Source organism: Ptychodera flava, chromosome 9, assembly GCF_041260155.1.
Source record: "Ptychodera flava strain L36383 chromosome 9, AS_Pfla_20210202, whole genome shotgun sequence".
NCBI classification, from domain to species: Eukaryota; Metazoa; Hemichordata; class Enteropneusta; family Ptychoderidae; genus Ptychodera; species Ptychodera flava.
Window position 1 is genome coordinate 19,260,901 of NC_091936.1, and position 24,032 is coordinate 19,284,932.

The following is a 24,032-nucleotide window of genomic DNA, read 5'->3' on the forward strand; positions in this document are numbered from 1 at the left end:
CAGTGAAAAAGTGATGACCCCCCCCTTCGTGGATTCAAAAATTATGATGACCCCCCCCCGGATTTTGCCGCCCCCCCCCCCGGCCGTAAAAACTGAACGGCCCCTTACCGGATTCACCGGTGTCTCGCCATGTATTCCACACAAATAAATGCAATGATCCTTTTATTCGCCACATCGTAATACTAAACAATCTTGGTAGAGCCGATGTGTGGAGTAGCCCTACGAGTATGGCGAGAGTGTCCGGCTTTTGCTACGCCGTGGGAGGCGGCGTAGCCAAAGCCGGACACTCTCGCCATACTCGTAGGGACAATGTTTAGAGTTGCCCTCAATTTCCTTTATATCGTCTTCGGTGGCCAGTCTTCCGCAGCACATGCAGTGAGCGCGGGAACAAGTATGCGTTGCGGAAACTGGAAGTCTCGTACGCATTGATGCTGCTCACCCACTGGCCGGTACAGGGCCGGGAACAGCAATTCAAATGAGTCGTCTTTCGACCATTTTCAAAAAAATGAAAAAGGTTGAAACTTACAATTTTCAATTTTCAATTTCTAATTTCACCAAAGTAAAATTGCAAATTCCTCTTAAATCGGTATGACATGATTTTATTTCAAAGAGTTTCCTTTCTCTTCATTTCGATTTTCATCAAATACGTACAATGTCCCGTAATAAATTTTACGAATCTTGAAAATAGTACTATTTTTTTATGTTAAGATTAGGTAATATTTTGATACTGGTAATGATTTTTTTTGTTTTGTTGAAAATGAAAACATCATTTTAGGATACAAATTATAATATGAAAACAAGCAACTTTCCTTAAAAATAATCCGGAACACGTGATTTTGAAATTTAAGAAATAAAATAGAATTAATAGATTAAATTTCATTTTGTTTTCACTGATAATTGCATTTCGGATTCAAAATATGAACAAGGCGAAACAGAGTTATGTTTCATTGATAACCAAATAATAGAAGCTTTATTAAAATTGGTCTGTCAATTGGTATTTTGAATTAAGATGAATATGATTCTATTTCAATCATTTAAATAACGCTTTTTGTGCTAGAATACATTTTAATATTTTTGAGAAATGATTGGCCGCGAAAACCGTGCGAAAAAATCGGTAAAATAAAAATTTTGTCTGAAAAAACGAATATTAAAAATTGGTTGTTATTTCATTAAAATGAAAATAGCATTTTGGAGGTGATTTCAATTTTCAATTTTCGATAAATTGGTTGGACGCCACGTACACGCATTATCGTAGCGTATTTTTGCGTTTTTTCATTTCATTTCAAAATGAGCAGAAAAAGGTTGACGTTGCGGGGCTGAATTGACGCGAGCGAGGATGAGAAACAAACTTTTTACATTTCTCGGCCGTATTAGTCCTTTCAAACATGGGATATTTGTTTTATAAAAACATATTTTGGTTCGTAAATAACCCGATGGTTACAATAAATTATAATAAATTTGGGACGTTTTGAAAGTTTCAAATTTCCATTGCTGACTTATTATGTTTACAGCTCAATGAGTAAAACACTTCAAATCATCGAAGGAAAGGAAAGCATCACATAAATCTTATGTCCTATTTTTTATTTATTAAGGTACCAATAAGTTATTCTCTCATTTTACTTGTGTGTTCAATTAGGTTCTTGACAAGATTTGAACTGATTTTGCTGTTATTTGTTCATAAGTGTTAGATGCCCTAGAGCTGAAAGTTGCAATATTACAAATCACCCATAAACAAATTAATTGCAAAAAAGACAATAAGATGAGCTTAAATTTGCTGATTAAACCAACATTACAACAATATCCTATTCTATTCTCCCAAATTAGTCAAATTTTATTACTTCCTCAATAAATTACTTAGTTCGTTAATTAGTTGTTTCACTAAATAAATTACTTTCTCAGTTCGGTACTTACTAACTTTTATATATTTATTTTATTTATCTATTATTTATTTATTTATTTATTTATTTATTTATTTATTTATTTATTTATTTATTTATTTATTTATTTATTTATTTATCTATTACTTTATTTCCAGCAATGAAGGCAATCGCAACATTAGATACAGTAGTAACAGTAGAAGAGCCGACACCACTGTATTCGCAAATGCATTTTATTTGCTCCGTCACGTATATGAACGTAAAGTCTGTGATATGGAAGCTAAATGAAACAGTAATTAGAGAACAGCCGTCAAGAATTGAGACAGGAACGATTGACCCTGATAGGTACATGATTATCATAAACTTAACTTAAGAGGTATTTGCAGGGTTGAGTTTGATCGGTGTTTTTCACTAACACTTGAAAACCAAAAGTGTAGGAATGGTCCAATGTGAGACATTCTCTGATTTTCTGGTTGCACCCAGGAAATTAACATCTAAGTCGCCATGCTGAGCTTCCGAATCCTTATCAACATTTATGATTAAACCACCTGTCACAGCCTGTCTGCTCTTATATTGATAATCATTTTCTCCTTGAGTTCTTAACTTAGTACATTTGAAAACCAGTGAGTCAGGTCTTATTAAACATTGGAATACTCGCTGGTACACCCATGAATGTTATTAGGAGGAGTTCACTCTGTTCGCGATCAACTTTGAGATCCACAATCTGTTTCACTGCTTGTCAATATACTCCAGAGGCTATGTTTGTATGGACATTGAAACTGCAAACTCTTTATCCATATTTGCATTTCTATTTCTATGAGCGGTAAGATTTTCAAATGCAGTGAAATTTAGAGTAACATTACGTTCTTCCATGGAAGCAAGTTAAGTAAAGTATGCAATTATATTTCCTATCACTACTGGCAAATTATAACGTGTAGGGAATGTCAGTTCTGCCCGCATTGCCAGCAACGTTTCTGTGTAGTAACTCTGGCGAGTTGTGAGAAATGATTTAGAGTAGGAATTTCTGCAACTTACTATAACGGGTACAGAAATATTATTTGTGCATATTATACCCTGCAGCACATTGAAATTCTCTCATGGCATGCTACGGAGCTGCGTAACTTGCCATGAGACAGTCATGTGAACCAGTTTCAACTAGAACCTTTACTCTCTACTCCTCGCTATTGGTTATCGTGAAATAATATAGAAATACGACGGAAAGAATAGCCTGCCATGGGAATGCAAATCTACCTTTGAAAGTTTATCCTCTCACAGGGCCAAGGCACAATAAGATCATGCCAACATAAAATAACATAAAATTAAAAACAAAATCGATGTGAGAAAAACTTACTTCATATCAGAACTAGCAATCTCAACAGTATTGCGATATTTCAAAATTCACGTTAACAAAAATCTCATACGGCACTGATTCATCTTTTCCCTTCTATTTCAGTATTTATATTCTGAGACTATATAATCTCACTCGAGAAGATTCAGGCGTGTACAAATGTATACTTCATGGTAATGGAGATACTGCCGAATCAAATGACTTCAAGCTTCGAGTTGAAGGTTTTGATATTTTACACTTTCAGTGTGTTCCGTTTTACTATAAAGAGAAAAAGAGTTTAAATAATATTTCATCATAAGCCAAAACCTTCGCCTGTTCAGTAAATAGCATATTAAGTCAAACGGTTTTGAATGTAACATCTTCCGTTTATATTTGTAGTTGTCCAGCATCAGGTCTCTGTAATGGCTTTGTGGGGTGAATGTCCTCAAAGCCTTTGCTCAGAAAAAGATACATTTTAATTTGGGTAAATGTAGATATGTGAGGCCATTGTGTACCGCGAACCTATGTTAAATAATTTCAGCTGGAGAAACCTCAATTAAAACGACTGCTTAGTGCTACACCAAAATATGGAATGTCATAAGTAATAAAACTGTTAACATATTGTATATAATCTCACTCGAGAAGATTCAGGCGTGTACAAATGTATACTTCATGGTAATGGAGATACTGCCGAATCAAATGACTTCAAGCTTCGAGTTGAAGGTTTTGATATTTTACACTTTCAGTGTGTTCCGTTTTACTATAAAGAGAAAAAGAGTTTAAATAATATTTCATCATAAGCCAAAACCTTCGCCTGTTCAGTAAATAGCATATTAAGTCAAACGGTTTTGAATGTAACATCTTCCGTTTATATTTGTAGTTGTCCAGCATCAGGTCTCTGTAATGGCTTTGTGGGGTGAATGTCCTCAAAGCCTTTGCTCAGAAAAAGATACATTTTAATTTGGGTAAATGTAGATATGCGAGGCCATTGTGTACCGCGAACCTATGTTAAATAATTTCAGCTGGAGAAACCTCAATTAAAACGACTGCTTAGTGCTACACCAAAATATGGAATGTCATAAGTAATAAAACTGTTAACATATTGTAATCAGAACTGCAATTTGAAATTATGGTCAAAATGTTCAAATTTAAAATAAGTTGTGCCCAGTTGTCAAAGACGGTCTTTAGCATTTACTCATGCAATATTTGTTGAATTGGTCCTTTACAGGCTGCAAAACCAATGCATGGGGTGAAAACTGTGACCGCTTGTGCGATTGTATCAATGCTGTGAGCTGCTTACAGAACGAGGGTTGCATTTGTGAAGTAGGATGGGATGGCAGACTCTGCCACCTTGGTACGTATATGACGATACTTTGATATGTCGCGTAATTTATACATAACAGGAAGGAACGACAGCAAAGTGGGCAAACTTTCTGAACTAATACTTACTGTAAAACAGCCGCAAACCAATACCATGTACAGTTCGGGAACGCACGAAATATAGTTATTTAGAATTGTTACTAGAAATGTTTTATGAAACTGAAGCCTGACCTCTGCTATGACGTCGACCAGAGCTGTGGCGAAAATCAATATGGTAGTGGATGTTAAATAGCCATTCCATTTTAAATCGGATTTTATTGATATCTGTCACAAAGTTGTTTAATTTAATTTAATCTTTTCGCATGTCTACAGTTTGGTTTATTCATGCTCTGAACTTTGTAGAAGTGAATGTCGTATGCATATATACTGTTTTAAGATTACGAACGTAGTCATCAAAATTATGCCAAGATTAGCGCACGCTGTTTGGCCCCGTAACAAAATACTAGTTATGTGAACATATTACTTTAATTTTAAAAGTTTGTAAACTGATTTAGCTTTATCAATTACAGTTTTTTTTCAAATTACCACGATACTGAACTGATCCAGATTAAATGTAAGTAAATATTTTATTCCCTTGCAGATATTCAACCACCTCAAATACACCACTGCCCAAATGATATAACAGTGCCCACTTATTCAGATGGTACTGCTTTTGTAACCTGGGATACTCCAAACGTGACGGACAATGCTGGGCCTCCGTCGATTTCGTCCAACTATAAATCTGGCGAGGAATTTAACATCGGATCAAAGACTGTCATATTTAATGTCTCAGATGGATTTAATAACGTGTACTGTTCATTTACAGTTAAAGTGTCGGGTAAGTGGGAGACAAAATAGTTTTTAGGCGAAATATAATATTTTTTCAGTAATTACTGTAAAAGTTTGCTTTCGGAAATGAAGTGGGGACACTTTTTAGAAAGCTGTCGAAGATAAGGGTCATGTTTTAAAAATATGACATCTTTGATTTCTAGGTTCACTTTGGCAAAAGTGACTGTATATACATTCCTGAGAAATTGAAACATCGGACAGAATGATGGCTTATTTTTCAATGATAACATTGTAAGAATGGAATTTGGTAATGTATCTCGACTATTTTACTCTATTAAAAACTGTCGCATGCAAGGCTGACTGACAGATGCTTTCACCATAAGTCTTTTCACAAGATTTTCAATATTACCCAATTTCGAAAATAAAGATTTGCCGGGACAAAGTTGTAGGCTTATAGTTAAGGAACTTGGTAACTAAAAGCCGGGAGTGCATAAAAATATTTAAAATGGTAGTAGAAAACCACCGTTCCTAGCAAGTTTCCCAAGGAACCTCTCACTTCCACACATTTTACTGGGAAATATCATTCCCAGGAACCTGCAAATTCTCACATTTAATGGTTAAAAGTTGGAAAGTGTTATTTTCACAAACCTTGAACATCCCTCCTCCCTTTCGTTTCATATGTAATGAGATCAAACTAAAGTTTAGATGAACACCATTTGCCAAAAAAGGCATCAAAAACATAATGTAGAAGCAAAATTACACTCACTAACGTCATGCAAGAAGTCCGATCATATTCGGTGTATCATTCAGTTTGTGAATACGGTCTATTACAGAAAGTCGTTTGGTAGGCAAATGAGAAAATAAGGATATGTTATACTCATCAAACTTCCCGCATGCCTAATTCCACATACCGTGTTACACATATCTGCTACTGTGAAATCGTTTTGTCCAGATGATTACGCTGTGTGGCTGTGACAGATTATTTGTGAAAGGTTAAGGTTATACGAATGGGCCAGAGTGAGAATACTGGTAACCATTTTGCATTTGGGTACTCTCCTGGAAATATACTATCTGCTGGAAGTTACGTCGAATTGCTGTTGAAGGTACTAGTATGCAGCAGCTAAAAATACTGTGAAAATGACCACCTGCACATATTCGACTCCATTTAGGTGTTTGATATCATACGATCGTTTTTCTCCAAAAGCATTGTGATGTGCCAGTGTCTTTCCCGATATGTATGCCCTCACATCAGAAAAATAATGACTGTTTGTTTTGTCTGGTTTTGCGCCCAAAAGAACTTTCATGGCACATACACTTTGTCTCAACAAAGAAATTTACGCGGGCTGCTTTTCTTTATTACTAATAAACAGATTCAAGGAAACACTGGTTGACCGCTTTGCTGTCAATTATACCCGCTGTTATTGTAATCACCGTTTTAGTAGGTGGTTACATTTTCTATGGAAAGAATACTGGACGCAACCCTATATATGTGCCTTTGGATGACGTGTTATCACTACCCGTAAGTTAACCCTTGCGTATTTACCATACCAGTTGCAGTGAGTAATTTTTTTTAAGGTAGAAGGCACCTCGGGGACAGACGTTCGGACTCTCAAACTTTTACAATTCTCTTCTGATATACCACATGTGGGGGTTTATTTTAAAGCTCTTGGTCAAAGAAAACTTTTCACCGGCTTAGTTTTTCGAAATTCGAACATTTTTATTTTTTCCATAGAGTTAACACAGAGATGGCGGCCATTTTGAATTTCTGATGTCGGTAAATCTTGGGTAATTTGTTTCTGTAGTACCAAAATTTGCATGGTGACCCCCTATTTTTATTCTCGATTTTGAAAGAGAATGATTGAAAGATTCCTTGAGGAAAGTTAGAGCAAAAGTTTAAGTCATTAACTTTCGAGGTGCATTCTACCTCAATTGATGCTTGTGGTTGTTTACTAAGCTTTGGAGTGAGCTCCAGTATTGCTTTCTCATATGGTCCATCAGATCTTTGGATATGGGACAGTCAGGATGCTGGTATGCATTGTTATTCAAAAATTTGATAATTCCTATTTTGGATGTAGCATAGCTTTCACATTTAATTATTTTTATCAAATTTACAGACTTTTTCGGCCTACATTTGTGTTTCGGCCTACGTTCATGTCAATATAAAGTTGATTTGTTTTCTTTACAATCTGCATGTCCCCAAAACAAATAAGTAATTTCGCATAACCTTTGAGGGATTGGAATCCATACGACTGATTTGAGCATTGAATCCAAGGTATATTAGCGAAGGTTAAAATATGTATGTCATAATTTACATCGTAAACTTTACATGCGGCGGCTACGCTAACGTGATACATTGAGATATCGTGCATGAAATACACTATTTGTAAATTAGTAAATCGCACGGGTACTGTTCCGACGACCCCCTCCCTTTAAATGTTGGACCATCCCTTTTAGCCCAACTTGCCGCAAAAAAGCCGAACTCATGCACATTTTATAAATTGTCATCATGTTTTTCCATCAGGAGGTGATTCCAAATATTGATTTGAAAAACTTGGTGGTGTTACAACATATTGGGCAAGGCGAATTCTCACACGTGAAATCCGGAAAATTGTACAATGGAAATGGAAATGCACAAGATGTAGCAATTAAAATATTAAAAGGTAGGTCTTTCAAAGAGACTATAATAACAGCATCCGTACGATGTATAGGTAGAGCCCAAGGTACCGAAAAATGGGTCATTTAAACACGGTACTTCAGCGAATTGGGAGGCAGTTACCTTGCCCTAACTACCTTCAAAAGTTGATGAATCAACATATGTTTTGCCTCCTCTCTTTCGTGGCGGCACGATTTGTGCACTATACGAACAATAAACTTTTTTTATGTGGAACTACTCCAATCCGACCCTACTTCTGACCTTTCCTGCGTGCGTGATCTTTGGGGATCCTGGGCAGGGGTATATAAAGTAACAATTTTGTATACATTTGCAGGATTACACGGTTTTATGGGCCCGAGATTGGATGGGCATTTGCCTTTTGTCAGGATAATATTGTGTAACGTTGATTTTACATGCCATATATATATATATATATATATATATATATATATATATATATATATATATATATATATATATATATATATATAGATATATATGTGTGTGTGTATGTGTGTGTGGTGTATGTGTGTTCTTACCAATTGAATAAAATCAATATGGCATTTTATTATATAGCTAGTGATGAAAACATAATACAGTTCTTTACACATGTAGTAATTTAAGGAATGGTAACTTTTTAACTTTTTAGATCTGTTTTAATATTATGCCGGTTTTATTGCATGTCAACAGCAGATTCTAGCTGTACCCAAAAGCACTAACTACAGGGTACTTAGCTGACTGTATTTGTACATCAGGCACTGCTGTAGTTTATACATGGAACAAAAATACCGAAAAAATATCAAAATATGAAGCTATGGTTTTGCTATACTTCAAAGAAACAAATTTTTGACATCTCAAAATGTTCTCATGATGGCATGTGCCAGGATCTTCGAATTTCATCATCTTCTCGGGGTCATATTTTTAAATGGGTAAGGGGACTCATTAATTTCGATGGAATCAAAAGAAGGTTTTGCCCCCCCCCCCCCCCCGTGGGAAAAAGATAACGGTCCCTAATATGAGCGCATTGGGAAAAGGGGAAAGCGTTGGAAACCGCCGTGGTAGTAACTGCGCACAGTATTCGCCCACTGGGGCAACATTACATCAGACAGGTATAATGACTATATGCATATGCATATGCAGTCAGATCACATGATCTATTGAACCCAATGGTTGTTATCGTTGTTAACTTTAGAGAAAAACATGGAAGCTCAGTATACTTTCAGGGAAGAATGTGAAAGATTGAATGATCTTAAAGGCCATCAAAATATCATCCAGCTCATTGGCGTCGTGATCGAGTCAGGTAAGTTCGTGAATTAAGTAGAATTAAAATTTTGAAAACGCGAATATTACCCTGTCTACTGTTTCTTCCTATTAGTACAAGAATATTTTCGAAAGGCAGTGCTTTGTCAACAAACTGAATATGTTATTTGTAGCATACATACTCCATGTGATTGACTTTCGACTTGACAGTAGTACTTGACAGTAGTTAGCGATTGATCTTGAAGTTGATTTACTGCGTTGAAACTACGAAAACACCTACTGAAAAACTTGAGTCATTCATTATTTCAGTATCAGCTGCAATCATTCTTAATAAAGAAAATATCCGCCAGAAAACTCACCGATTTATTGCCAAAATCAAGGCTGTCTTGCGACAATTGGCAATTTGTTGAAAGAATGATCCATCTTAATTCAGGCAAGAAGTATATTGTCACTGAACTCATGGACAGTGATCTCCTCAACGTTCTGACGGCTTTGAACATGACTGGTGTGGTAAACCTCATCACTGATCGACGATTCGTCAAGTTTTCATTAGGAATTGCTCGGGCTCTTGAACACATGGAAAAAATGAAGGTAAGTGTCGACAACATTCCAGTGATATTCAGAAATAACAGAGACAGAGTAAGAAAGCAGACAAAATATAGAGAGGTGGAGATAGAGCTAAAGGATCAGTAGGTTTGCATTGATCGGAAAGAAATACTCAGAAGCTAAAATTTCCAACTTCTTGTCATCCCAGATTGTTCATCGAGATATTGCGGCTCGCAATATATTGATATCGCACGAAGACATCGCCAAAGTTGGAGATTTTGGATTTGCAAGAGATGTCTATCAAATGGGAGAATACCATCGCTATCAAAGAGTAAGTGCATAACGTCGCATATTTCAGTTTTCCCCGGTTGTATATTTTAAGTAATTTGCTGAATGTAGGAGCTTCAATTGAACTCTCTCAGACTTAAAATCGTACAATTATTTCTGCCGATTAAATTTACAACTTTTGATGTCGCGTAATCTTTCATCGTAGGCCTATCATGAATTTAAGCTGTAACTCCTGCTCAAGGTGGGTACACACGAGATTTTGGTTCATGCGTGACATGTAGCACTGACCGCTAGGCGAGTGTTACATTATTGACGGCATTATTGACGGGAAGAATCCATGGTACGCATACTCTGCTATGGGAAATGGGAGCGGCGTAGATGACAGAAAGTGACGCCGAAGATTTTTGACAAAGCGCAAGCCAAATGTTCAAATAAGGCCCAATATTCTTAACACCTACACAGCTCTTATAACGATTGCTATTTAATCAGATTATTATTTAGTTCTACAATCATTTTTTACTGCTATCTGAACGCTACATATTACCGCATTAGGTTCCTACGCTGGTTTGACAGGCCCGTTTTAGCACTGGTTGCTCAAGGAGTGGGTGCATAATCACGCATATTTTAGTTTTTTATTGAGGATTTTTTTGTTGAGGAGGTCACTTTCCATGAGTTCAGTGACAGTTGCTTATCACGGGCAGCATGTGCTCCTGTCCAATCAATATGCCGCATAGGCATGAGTGACTCAATGATATATAATATGCTAATATATTAATTAACTTTGTCATATTATGCAACAGCGTCCGGGTCGTTTTCCAACCAGATGGATGGCTCCCGAATCACTTCAAGATAAAATTTATACATCCAAAAGTGACATGTGAGTACAATCTTAGAAAATAATTTTGAGTTTGTGTAAGAGAGGAAACACTCTTTCACCCTGATGCAACATACATTAATAAGCACAGTCGGATATCTACTGGCCCACCAAAGTGCTTGCAGACGTAGATAGCTACCTAGCAAATACGATATAAGATTCAAAATTATCTAAACAAAGTTAATTTATTTACAGATGGTCATACGGAATATTGATGTGGGAGATTGCAAACTTAGGTGAGAGAAAGATTGATTTATGTGTTGGCTTGAAGGAATTTGGAATTTCTTTGGAATGTTTCCTAGGCTGAAAATTTGATACTACAAATTACGCGATATTTACCGATATTGACATCCAAAATGGCATCCATCCCAGCGTCATCTTTGTGGAGGAAAGCACAATTCCCGATTTTCACAAAACTTACCTAATGAAAAGCCTATAGACTCCGAAAGCTTCAAAATGCACTCCCATAATTGGTAGGTCCGAAAATCTTTCCCAAAAGATGATGCTAAAATTGATAATTCTGTCTTTCCGAATGAGACAAAATACTTGCTGGTTTTCTTCAAGTACGTGTTAATTCGAATGTGTTCTATTTCTTTGATGACATTTTTTGTTGTTTTTGACGTATATGTAAATCGCAAGCCGTAAGTTAGCTCAGTAATTGATGCTTTTTCAGGAGCTTCTCCAAATTACCCGGATGTAGATGACGTCAATGCAAAGACGCTCAGTGACCATTTACTTCAAGGATGCAGATTACCGAGATCTCGGAATTGTTCCGTTGAAATATTCAGGCTAATGAATCGCTGCTGGTATAATCAAGCTAGAGACAGATGTTCAGCCGGCGTGATCGCGGAAGAATTATCGCAGTATGTGGATGCAGATAGAGTAAGTTTGTTTCCTTCACCAAGCTTAGTGTAGGCCTAATTCGGCAAAATTGATCTGTCTGATAGTGTATGAGACGTCGGGTTCATTTTAAAAGTACGCTTTCGGTGCTGAAGCTGCAGAAAAAAATGTAATAGGTGTAGAAAGTAAGCTTATAACACGATTGGAACTAATTTGGGAGAATAGGATATTGTAGCACTGTTGGTTTAATCAGTAAATTTAAGCCCATCTACTGTCCTTTTTTTGGCAATTCACTTGTTTTTATGGGTGATGTAATTTTTAATATTGCAAGTTTCACATATAAGGCAACTTACACTTTTGATAAATTTTAAATAAGATCTTTTAATTGTTCAAATGTATCAAAAGTGTTAGGTGCCCTATAGGTAAAAGTTGAACAATTAAAAGATCCTATTTCATTTATTTCATTTAATTTAAATCGTGTTTCATGCTGCTTTTCTCACAATACACAGCAAAGGTATTCCGACATAAATCAACAGTGACCCGATATGACGACATGTATAGCACTTTGTTCGTCAGATTTTTTCAAGGTCACATATTTGGTTTTTATACTTCATCTTTATCCCTAAAGATGTACGGTCACAACTACCGTTCCACGTCAGTCTACTCGTAAACATGTAAACACGATGAAATAATTGTTTACTAAAGTTTTATGTGACGTAGATTCTACATGTTATGATGGCGTGATAACGTTTCCAAGGGGATTTGTTCTGAATTTACGTAACGTGAAATCTTACCCTAAAGTCAGTCTTTTCTTTCTTGAAATTTCAGGTCTCGTCTCCTGAATAACAAAGTTTCTGCATTTTTAATTCTATCAGCATGTCACGTTTGAGTTAACAAGTAGCATCTTCACGAATGTCGTCGCGAGTGCTACTTCTGCATATCAAATTGTCAATCTTTATGAAGAACTTGATAGAAAAGTACTTTTACGAGCACTTCTTGTCGAGATGGCCAGTTATACCTGCCATTTTTTGTTACTTTTCAGGGCTTTTTCTTTCAAGAAGCTGGCTAGAGAAGTGCTGGACCACAAAACGAGTGGAGAACATGGGTCTGTGCTTCGAACAACATCGACGTAAACCCTGATCCAAAATCTTTGACCTTCAAACCTAATTTCAGGAGACATTACCTTCCCATTGAGATATCATAATGTCCAATAGCACAGCTACTAATACCATCATCAGGTAAACATTTTGTAATGTCGCAACAGGATACTCATCAGAAAATGGGGCAGCTAATTTTAGCATTGATTACATACTATGATATGCATTTAGCCAGGTACAGATTGTTTCACACGTAATTGTCAAGATCATCGTAGTCATGACTAATCGTCCTATCGTGAAACTATATCCCCTCGAAGTGAAGGCAGACACTTCTGCATTGTTACCAAGCAGCCGATGACACGGACACAATTCTGCCTGACCCTAGTAAAGGTCGACGACGTTCTACGCGTACAGCAGCAGCCGTTGCACGTTGTAGAATACAAGACCTTAACACTATGTGAACTCTATATATCGGACAATATATATCGGACACTATTTATTATAATGGACCCTATATACTCATATATACTCACCATATGATATCCAGTCATTTTACTCAGTATTTCGATTACTTTCATTTTTGCATCCTTCTCGAGTTTTAGTTTACGATGATTTTTTGAATTTTAGACTTGGATATACGTTTTCTGTCGGGCGGGAGAATGTTGAGAAACGTTATACAAAGATAGCTACTTCTAAATTCCTTGACAATGAAGACCGATTAACTATTCAGTTACTTCCTAATATCCTGTGTTTACAAGTTTTAATTCTTTCTGACGTGACTCATCTCTAACAAATCAAAGTCAAAGACACTTCTTACTTTCCCGCCAAAACCAGCTATATCACAGCCCGAATCAACCAATTTACTTTAGTATATGTTTATGTACAGTATAGTGTATGTGTATGCGTATACTCAGAGCACTTCGCTCACCACTGGAACTGGTCGTAACTTATCAACCCACTGATACATTATATTATTGTAGCAGTAGATCATCGTAGCTGTAGTAATAAAGTTTGAAGAAATGGAGCCGACGCCTCTGTCTCCATCACTTGAACTCAAAAGATCCTGCTTCATAAACAATCCCATACAACCTTCAAGGTAATTATACTCTACGCTGCGGCGGCATTAAAAGTTGGAATGTTTTACAGTAGTTTCTCAACTGTCTATGATTATATTCAGACTTAGTGTGTTTAAGAGATCACGTGATCACATACAAACAAACCTGTATGTACAAACGTGTATAGATGTCACTTCTGTATGTAATATTGTGATGTGACAGTTTTTCTTATTAACTTGCACAACTTTACCTGGTGTGATTTAGAACTTACAATATTGAAATAAACTTGAATTATCAAAAGTAGTGTTCCAACATTCCTACTTGACCTTTCGTGGCAGATTTCTTATACATAAACAGATTATTAATAAAAAGTGTGATGGAATTTCAGGATGGTCTGTAACTCTAACCTCTGTCTACTTCCCTCTGTGCATTCGAGAATGGGGACCTTAAAAGTCCGTTTGCCAATCGAATTGACATTCTTTCGATTCGCACACTCTATATTCACTCGGGCACATTGTATGCATCGACATTTACAGTTCACTTCTACCGTCAAGAAAGAGAACATGATCCTTCGATATCATCGTTTTAGCAAATTATGTTTGCGGCTTGTCTGTGCTGGTCATTCTTTTAGTTTCATTTTAATTGTATTCACCTGTGAATAGGTGATTATTTTAATCTATTATGTTTTATTACATTTTATTCGTCTGTTATTCGCCATTAGATTTGTTTTTATGGTCTGTGAGCATTTCAGCTTCTCTTCATGGTTATCTTATCTTATCCTATCTGTTCTCTTTGATCTGTAGTGACGCGTACTGAACATTTTCTGCGATGCTATCAGTGCCTGAAATTCCTATGACAATTTTACATAAGCTTACTTTAATTATGGAATCACCTATTAATCTATGGTATTGCCGAGTGTTAACATGACAATGGTCCACCTTCAATAAGCATATATCACGAGGGTCCAGCTGCATGACGCAAAGCGACTACCAAAATTATATAGAGTACAATATGTTAATTGATGACTTCCAGATATGAATGGCAGCCTCGAGCCCCATGACACATTTCCCGTACAATAAATGTGCGTCACATTGGCACGATTTGATGCGCGACTTCTGCCAAATCAGTTTCCTCGCACAATGGAATACCATGTATCTGTGCAATTTATGAGTGCCCCTTGCCACTAGTACAGCGGGCTTTCTTCGTGGCTTCAAAAGGGAGTGGGCGGCAACAGAGTGGTGATCACTCCCTTTAAGCAGGTAAATCTAAGAAAGAGAAAATCTAAGATTTCAATAACGTTCTCGAGTCGTCTCATAGAATTGTACATGCATTATTACGAACATATACATTCTTTCTTGAACTTTTGAGATTATCATTACATATTACATGAATTATCCAAGGTCACTTAGTTTAGTTTGCTCCGCTGTCCACAGAGGGCGTCATACAGCAAACTTTTGCCACTGCAGAAATCAGGTGCAGCGTAAAGATTTACCTATTTTTAGCTCACGTGTGTAAACACGTGGGCTATTGTCATAGCGATGTCTGTCTGTCTGTCCGTGTGTGTGTGTGTGTGTCTGTCTGTCTGTCTGTCTGTCTGTCTGTTTACACGATAACTCAAAAACGCCTGAACGGATTCAAGTCAGATTTGGTACACAGGTACCAAGCATTAAATTAGATGAAACTTGCTACAGATGTTGATCTGATAAATATCCAATGGTACTGAGAAGCATTGAGCAGTGTCAAGTTAATGATTAGCTCATTTGCATATTCCATGAAATCTTATAATTAGTCATATAACTCCGAAATAACTGCATCCAATGTGATGAAACTGCTGCACATACTGATACGACAGATATCTAACTGTGTTGTAAAGCATTTAGTAGTATAAAGTTAATTAAGGGTTCATTTGCGTATTTAATACACTTTGTAATTAGGTATATAATTCTGAAATTTCGGCACTAAAATTTTGTGAAACGTGCTACAGATATTGATTTGATAAATATTTAATTGTGCTATGAATCATTGAACAGTGTCAAGCTAATGTAGGGTTTATTTGCATATTTAATGAACTTTGTAATAAGTGACATTACTCTAAAATTACAGCATTAAATTAAATAAAGCGTGCTACAAATGTTGATCTGATGGATATCTAATTGTCCCATAAAGCATTGAGCAGTGTCAAGTTAATTGACAGCTCATTCGCATATTAAATAAAGTTTTGTAATTAGTGATTAAACTCTGAGAGTACTGTGCGAAGTTGAAAAAAAACCTGCTACATATAGTGATAACATATATCTCATTGTTCTGTGAAGCGCACTACTGTTAATGAACCTGTTGTAAAACACGTGAGCATATTCAGTTCATATCTGGTATTTCCTTCTCATCGTTTGAACAGATAAACGTGCATTCTGAAAAGAAATATCTCTGGTAAAGAACTTTATCCCGAGACACGTTTTCCTTGCAATATTTCTCAATCCAAATATTTAGCAATCTCCGGGAGGTTCAATTTATTCAGCTGCTTGTCTCGGCTTAAAGTTACTTGTGCGTGCTTTATGGACGGATTGCATGACGAGCTGCAAGTAACCCTTGGAGTGCTTTTAGAGTCAAGTGAAGGGAAGTAAGAATAAATTTGCAAACTCGAACTTCGTTATATGCTAAAAATAATACATGTACAATTTGTGTCATCGATATCCGTTACATAATCATTTCAAAATGAGACGTACTACCGTGGTTCGAAAAGTTTACAAAAGTTTGCATATGAAAAGAAAGCAAAGAGTTATTCGAGCAACCTGGTTTCTGTCAGTTTATTTAAACGACAGAAAGCAAAAATGGTTCTTTCACAAACTCTGTATGATAAGTTAACACAAATGCTGCATGATGGGAAATCAGTAATTATTTCACTTTGTCAATCAGAACGAAACTGCGCACTTGTATCTTTTTACGCAGTTTTCACGAGATCCATGGAGACTCCGTGCGCCCTGATGTTGAAATTACCCCGCATGTGGCTCAGGACATGACCGATAGATTCGAACACGGGGTCGAAGGACGCCCTCAACACCACCGCCCATGGAATTGCGAGGATGCGTACTATTATGAAGAAGATTTTCAGGATTGGTTGAATCAGCCAGACCACCACAAAGTTGAGTACACCGAAGAGAAGTCCCCACACCGTGCCCAGCAACCAACCGAGCAGAGCAACCAACACACGATAAGTGAAGTCCTGGAAAGTATAGACACAAAGATTGATGAGTCGTCAGTGACAACCATACAATTTGGTACATGGTCACGTGAAGCGATGAAATAATGAACTTTGCCCATATTTCGACCGTCATTCTTTAATTACAGGGTCAAAAAATGGTTTTCGAATAAAATGAGAGATTGAATGCAGATACCGCCACCAAAAGAGTTCTAGTAACGTACGATTTTATCAATCCTTAAAACTTTGGCATTTTTTGACATTATTTTTATTCTTACATCTTGCCCTCTCTCGGCACAATTTCCGCCAATGCATCTATTAGGCTAAAAATCGAAATACCGTATACACACCATCACTTAAATTAAATCACGTCTGAACCAAATGATATACGTATCCATCAAATTAAACGGAATGAATAAAATAATCAAATAGCTGCATAGCTTGTAAAAGCGTGTCCTTTTGACGTACTCGACAGAAAGTTAAAAGGACATTTTAGCAATAAACCTATATGGTGATTCTTCTATTCGAAATAAGTATATTTTAGGGCCGCGAAATGTCACGGATTTTGTTGCAAATTCTAAAATAAAGATTCAAAGATATTATTTTAGGAATTAAAGTACATGTTCAAGATCATCTTTTATGTCTATCAGACGTATTAGTGTATGGAAAGGCATAAATGTGAGTGTGCAAATCAAGTAAGCTTACGAAATTAATTTTATTGTCGAGATACTTATGAATCGATTTACCAATGTCAACCAAATATATAGTTTGGCCACGAAATGTCACACATTGATCAGCTAGCAGCTCTTTTCGCTTACCTGCACAACACTATACAGTGTACCATAGGCGCCAACTATTGGCTTCCAATTCCTACTGTCCTTCGGTTCCTGAAAAACTTCCGGGAATGATAGCTGAAAGCGAAACGAAAAACTTGCGACTTATTTTTACGGGTGAGCTTGAATTTGAGCGACGTGCATACCTTTGGTTTATTCAAATGTCTGTGTCTATTTCCAATATTAGTCTCGACTTCCAGACCTCGGTCGCTTCGCTCTTTTTTTATTTTTTTTGGAAAAAGATATAAATTTATTTCCACATAGTCACAAATAACTCTTGCATAATATTCATAGAAAAGTGCGCCGTAAGCGTTGGTGAGTGTGACTCATCATCGAGTCGCCAAGCGACGACAGCAGCGAGTCGCTTCGCTTGGCTCAACGACATGTCTGTCCCTACCGCCAGCGGCGCACTTTACTTCGATGGTTTAAAATGTCTGGAAAGCGAGACTAACACAATATTTGTTTTGGCCTACTCGATGCGTTGTCCAAAATATGCAACGCTATTGTTGTCAAAGGAAATATAGAGCGAAATTCAGTATTAAACTTTCAGCACATTCTGGTTGCATTATAATGTGTTGAACATTAAGTATTGCCACAAGACTATTGCCGTAAGAAAAGGATTTGTATTTTATGATAGAAGAAACGATTTGCAATGCGTCAAAAGTCACAGGGGCGGGGTCGTTGGAACTCTGCTCAAAGGTTGCCAGGGACCCTACGAACGATGTAAACACTGTATCGAGGGTACTTTGGGGGATTGATGAAAGTTAAAACATGTTTGTTAACAATGAATATCGTGAAATTTAAATGCTGCAGCTATGTTGATGTCATGCATCATGCATGAAATACATTGTTTGTAAACAAGAAAGTCGCACACGCGCAGTTCCGACGACCCCCCTCCCTTTAAATCATAATGAAATACCTCCACGTGGTCGTCAAAGTTGTAAATATTCTCGTCATACATTTTTCTGGAATTAAATATGAAATCTTTGACTCCCGCAGCTATCGGACGGGCGACGCCAACTTCACCTGTTAGCTCCATGACTGAATCAGACGTCTTTGCCATTCTGTGAAAAAAAACAAACAAAAATAAAAACCCTACTATTAGTTTTGACTAAATTTCTGTAGTCTCTCCCTCTCACAGCATTTATATTAATAAGTATTAATAATTTAAAAAGTAGTAATAATAAATTTGACTTAATTGTTCCATTCCGGATGTACGTCAAACATGTTGATGATTTTAATCAATAAGCTGTTTTGATGGAGGAAATGAACCTAAATAAGCGAATTAATAATTTATCATGAATAAAAATAGCAAAGTTTAGTTTTTTCTGCGAATAGAAAACAATTAGCTTGATATTCGATGCACTGAGAACACGATTGGCACTAATATGGGATAATTGGATGGTAAAGTAAGATCGTTTAAGCTGCAAATGTAAGCTCATCTGCTTTTCTTTTTAGGTGACACACTTGTTTTTATGAGTAATTTGTATAATATTGCAACATTCAGCGATATGGCACCTACCAGTTGAGAGAAATTTGAAAAATGTGAAGATCCAATTGTCCAAAATTAGTTCCAACCACGTTTGAGTGACAAGGTGCAAGCAAAAGTCGAATCATAGGAAGTTGTTTCTGTGGCATTATCACGTGCACAGTCAATGAAAAAGACATTCAGGTAAAAATTATGCGAATAGTCACAAGTTGATGTGCTAGTACAAAATTAGTCACTACGTATTGAAATTCAGGATTATATCTCTTTCGCGGCATAAAACGCCAAGAACAGCAATTCTGCCACCGCATCCGACGTTTATTTTTTTCCTGTACATTCCTGTGCATTCTCCGGTCGGTTTGTCTGAATGTCGTGCTCTGTATGCCCCTACCCGTGTGAAAAAATAACTCATACTGATTTTTGTATCACATGTGTAGTTGAATGATATTCAACTCTGATGTAGCCTGAATTCGGGTAAACACTTGAACACACGTTAGACGACGCTCAGCGTGTTGAAGTGGGGCACTTGTTCAAGTTTTCCGTATTATTTCTCCGGTGGAAAAGTCAGCAGGGAAGTTATTATTTCAATACCATAGCGATACATGTTTGCGTATATACAGTTTAGTTGCTGGCGTCGGGGTACTGTCAAACACCTGAAACATCGATGCCGTGACCGCAGATGTTATCAGTACCAGATACGTCATGTAGAGTTGCATAATCGATGTGTTGTACATCATGATACCGAAGTTTCTATGACAGATGGACTATTGTTTATAACGGAAAATATTTGGTGAATGTGTTGGGAAGGAGGAAGGTGATTCATTAATTTGAGGATTGCTCGTTCATCTTGCTAAGGAGAACGTGGAATTTTCTTCGAAATATAGACATTTCAAAGTCAGTGTTTAATTCTAGGCAGACAATTAAGTTTACACTAGCCATAGCCTAAGAGTTTTTCACGTATGATTTTATGTCTTGGTATACAGCGTTCGTCGTCGTCCTGTTTCGTATTATCGTAAGCATTGAGTTTTACACGATACCTAAAAGGCGTATCCAATAATACATTAGACATTCATCAACCAACACAACTCTTATAAAGTGATCATACAAGCTACAATTCACATGTCCAAATGGTACTTTCATCAATGCACATATCAAGCATGCTCTCAAAACATTGTAATTAATTACAGTAAGTTACTTTCGAAAACGAGCTTCCAAAACACAATTAGCGAACTAGCAATAAGATGTATGTCTATACTTAGTATGCAAATTGATTCATAATTGAGGTCCTGGCTTTTTAATTATTTCAGGTAGCATTTGGTGTTCTGATGTCAGTAAACATTGGGTGCATCAACATTTTCTGTAAGATTGATGTGAAAAATTTGGAGGAGTGAGTTACCCCTGTAACAGCGATTGTAAAATACCCAAAATACTATGTTCTAGTGATAAAAAACCCCACAGGTATAAAGGCACGATGGGAGACCCCCGAAGGAAATTATTTACCTGTGCGCAGCAGCGTCAATTTTATTCAAACGTGTCTAAATCACATGATGTGAAAAGAAGATAGTCAGTTTTTCGTCACAAGTGATCAGAATCTTTACGGTGACTTGATAATGGACCACTTTGTGCGCGTGCGCAAGTCGCGTATGTGCCGCGGACGCTCTCCGAGAATCAAATACAATCAACTATATTACCATGCCCTGTCCATCGCGTTTTAATTGGTCGAGCTGAACCACGTGACTGCCCACAAATACACAGTAATGGTTTGTTTTCATGCCCGTGAATATGAATAATATCGTAAACATATTAACTTTACGGCTAAAACGAAAATTGTGATTTGTACAAAGATCATAATCAATCACAAAATAAAATGGAGCATTTGTGGGCCAAGTTTAGACCCTTTTTTCAAAAAAATCTCCGGATTTGCAAAATTTTTGCAGCGCGCGCACGACTCACTGACAGGTTCTGGGGCCCCGTTGTCGTTCGCACAGGAAATTTTCGTAAATTTTGACAGTTTTTCGGGGTTCGTTGATAATATAATGGAAATAACAGACTCCGCGCTGACCATTAACGTTTATTTATGGGCGCGGGCTCGAGGAAAGCCAAATTAACGGGCTCGGCAAGCCTCGCCCATTAATTTTTGGCTTTCCTCTCGCCCTTGCCCATAAATAAACGTTAATGGTCAGCGCGTCGTCCGTTATTTCTATACTATTCGTCATATCAGCAAAACAATACACAGTAAATGAGCAAGATGTGAGGTCTTTGATAATAATAACAATGTAATAATAATGTATTTATAAAGCGTCAATACACAATAATACTGTGATGAAGGACGCTGGTTAAAACTGACATATCAGAAAGAGAAAAGAAACAAAACAATTCTTAAAAATCTAATATACATACGAACGATTTGAAGCAGATTTGAAAAGAAAAGTCTTGATATTGGATTTCAAAAATTGACAGACTTTAGGAACGACGGATGTTCAATGGAAGACAGTACCAAGACGAAGTACAGGAGCCGCTACTCTGACAATCTCCATATTTCTCAGTGCACAATCGCACCGGACAGAATTTAAATTGATTTCCTCACCGTAAACATGGAGAGTAGAAATATAATGGGGACATAAAGAGAGAAAGATCACAATAAAGGGACAGATAACTTGGAGCAAGCCCGTGAATATACTAATGTTTCTGTCTACTAACTGCTTCCAACGTTATGCATAGTTTGGTGGGAAGTTTTAACGTGTAAAACTGTGAGGATGAACTTCTCATGTTATAATTCGCGTGGGAACAGGTACAAAATTGCACATTTCTTACGTAGAAGATTTGTTTGACAAAACCAAGACAAAAACATCTTATTCATTTCAGGGGTGCTCCAAAAAGCCATGTTTCTGGACATTCAAGCATTAATTCAAATAACTTCATTTCCCTGATTGGCATAGAGGAAGTCTTTATTCGATCAACAACCGAAAATTACACGATCTGGCGATTCCGATGGTACGGCGCCCAAGCATACCGACAAAGGTAGGATTTCTGGCGTAAAGTCGGGGGTCACGGAAACAGAGTGTTTAATGATAGGGCGGGGTAACTTTCAATGCGTATCACACATCCTGATGCAAAGTGCCATGAAATGAGAAAGACAAACGAGGGAATCCCTTCTTTCACGTTGCCTGGAGACATAATCTTACATCAAAGTCATTGCTTGGGACAAAGTCATGGTCAGTGTGCAGGGCACTACGCAACCAAGACGCATAGAGTGAACGCATTGCTTGCAAAATTTTACAACGTAGTATAACGTTTTTCTGCTTTTAAAATAAATACGGAATATTTCACGCTCCCTTCCTGCATAGTAGTGCTACCTCGCGGCCTACGAAAGAGTTCAGCGTTTCCTTGTCATATTTTGGCAGTCAAAGATATGCCTCGTCTGCTCAGTATATGCTCTGTGTTGCATAGAAGTCGGTTCTAAGAGATAAAATGAAAATACTATGCCGACGATAAAAAGTAAAATCTCACCTGTTTTGAAAATGATATCTCCCGGTCCTCTGAGGGCTTGTGGAAGAAGAATGTTGTAGCCGGTGTTTTCGTACTTCTGGTGTTATATGGCGTTGCACCTACCAACCGTTGCTAACAACAAGGTTACGTCTCAACAGATTGGGGTTAATTTTTACAAGAGCAAACCAAGGAGCTGTCTTATCTCATGCGAAGATTGCGCACGTGGTTGCTTGCATTGACTGCGGCATCGTCAGCGAATCGTGACGAGATATGCCGTCACCTTGTGGTACGTAGAAACTGTTGCGTAATGGGACATTGCTGATGGGAGGATAGTACACACGCAAACTTTGCCGGCGTGTTGCCATGGTACCAAACTGCCCGATTGGAGCACATCAAATACACTGATCAAAAGCATGGTAAACCCTAGAAACATAGACGATGGTTTTTGGAAAAGATCTGCGGGGAACGAAAATAGAACAGCGTTGATCATTTTATCAGGCCGCAGGGATTAATCACAGTAAATATAACTGACAGCGTTTGAATAAGTCCACAGCTTTGTCAAATTTGCGATCGCATCACCTATGTCACGATTTCTATTTTACCGGAAATTATAATAGATGTATGAAAAAGAAGATGTTTGTTGTAGGAAAAACTTCAGAGGTGTGGTTTCTTCGTTTGTTCCCTCTTCATGGATTATCAATACTTGAATGTTGGCTAAGATTAAGTCATTTATGGTATTGTCTAGACTTGCTCCAAGTCTGTGGGTATATTAAATATCAAAACAGAAAAAAATAAGGACTAAACATATCAGCAGACTGTCGCACAAAGTAGTAGGCTGTTCGTAGATCGTGGAGTTCACGCCTTGCAACTCAGCTACCGAGAAAAACCAGGCGACTAGGTGCCAGTTTAAGTAACGTCCTGAATATCAGAGTAACTTCTTCATCGGCAACGCTTGTATATTTATTTTTATCTACATCTTTGCCAGGAGAGGTTAATTGTAGTAAAGGTTACTTACTGTTATATTTGTTGATGATCCATCGGTTCAGTTGTCAATTTAGCCGGT

General features: G+C 37.2%; 3 protein-coding genes across 5 annotated transcripts in view; 2 read left to right on the forward strand and 1 right to left on the reverse strand.

The window, feature by feature from the left end:
• The window catches only part of LOC139140263 (uncharacterized), a 51,900-nt gene extending 46,599 nt beyond the window's left edge, over nt 1-5,301 (forward strand). The window contains exons 11-13 of one of the 3 annotated variants that reach the window (XM_070709391.1): nt 2,036-2,222; nt 4,433-4,558; nt 5,165-5,301. In XM_070709391.1, coding sequence (XP_070565492.1) covers nt 2,036-2,222; nt 4,433-4,457 — 212 coding nt within the window. In that variant the 3' untranslated portion in view covers nt 4,458-4,558; nt 5,165-5,301. Of the gene's footprint in view, nt 1-2,035; nt 2,223-3,330; nt 3,643-4,432; nt 4,559-5,164 lie in introns of those variants that run through there. The other 2 variants (XM_070709392.1, XM_070709390.1) reach the window with 2 other exon arrangements.
• The window catches only part of LOC139140261 (fibroblast growth factor receptor-like), a 129,025-nt gene extending 114,760 nt beyond the window's left edge, over nt 1-14,265 (forward strand). Inside the window, exons 17-22 of the mRNA XM_070709385.1 lie at nt 9,699-9,856; nt 10,020-10,142; nt 10,900-10,976; nt 11,169-11,209; nt 11,647-11,855; nt 12,856-14,265. Of these exons, the coding sequence (XP_070565486.1) occupies nt 9,699-9,856; nt 10,020-10,142; nt 10,900-10,976; nt 11,169-11,209; nt 11,647-11,855; nt 12,856-12,882 (635 nt within the window). The 3' untranslated portion in view covers nt 12,883-14,265. The remainder of the gene's footprint in view (nt 1-9,698; nt 9,857-10,019; nt 10,143-10,899; nt 10,977-11,168; nt 11,210-11,646; nt 11,856-12,855) is intronic.
• A 1,743-nt stretch (nt 14,266-16,008) lies between these two features.
• LOC139139618 (caveolin-1-like) lies at nt 16,009-23,150 on the reverse strand. The gene is made up of 4 exons (XM_070708497.1): nt 22,991-23,150; nt 18,914-19,058; nt 17,980-18,072; nt 16,009-17,185 (listed from the first exon to the last, which is right to left on the reverse strand). Exons 2-4 carry the CDS (start codon nt 19,055-19,057, stop codon nt 16,904-16,906), a joined length of 519 nt encoding a protein of 172 aa, XP_070564598.1. The 5' UTR covers nt 19,058; nt 22,991-23,150; the 3' UTR covers nt 16,009-16,903.
• Nucleotides 23,151-24,032: the final 882 nt, after the last annotated feature.

Excerpts from the sequence above, each read along its gene's own strand:
- LOC139139618 (XM_070708497.1), bottom strand. The coding sequence starts at position 19,057 with ATGGCAAAGACGTCTGATTCAGTCATGGAGCTAACAGGTGAAGTTGGC. Across the intron at positions 18,073-18,913 it reads ACTTTGACGACCACGTGGAG|CTATCATTCCCGGAAGTTTT; the intron begins GTATTTCATTAT and ends TTTCGCTTTCAG. Across the intron at positions 17,186-17,979 it reads CACTGTATAGTGTTGTGCAG|GACTTCACTTATCGTGTGTT; the intron begins GTAAGCGAAAAG and ends TATACTTTCCAG.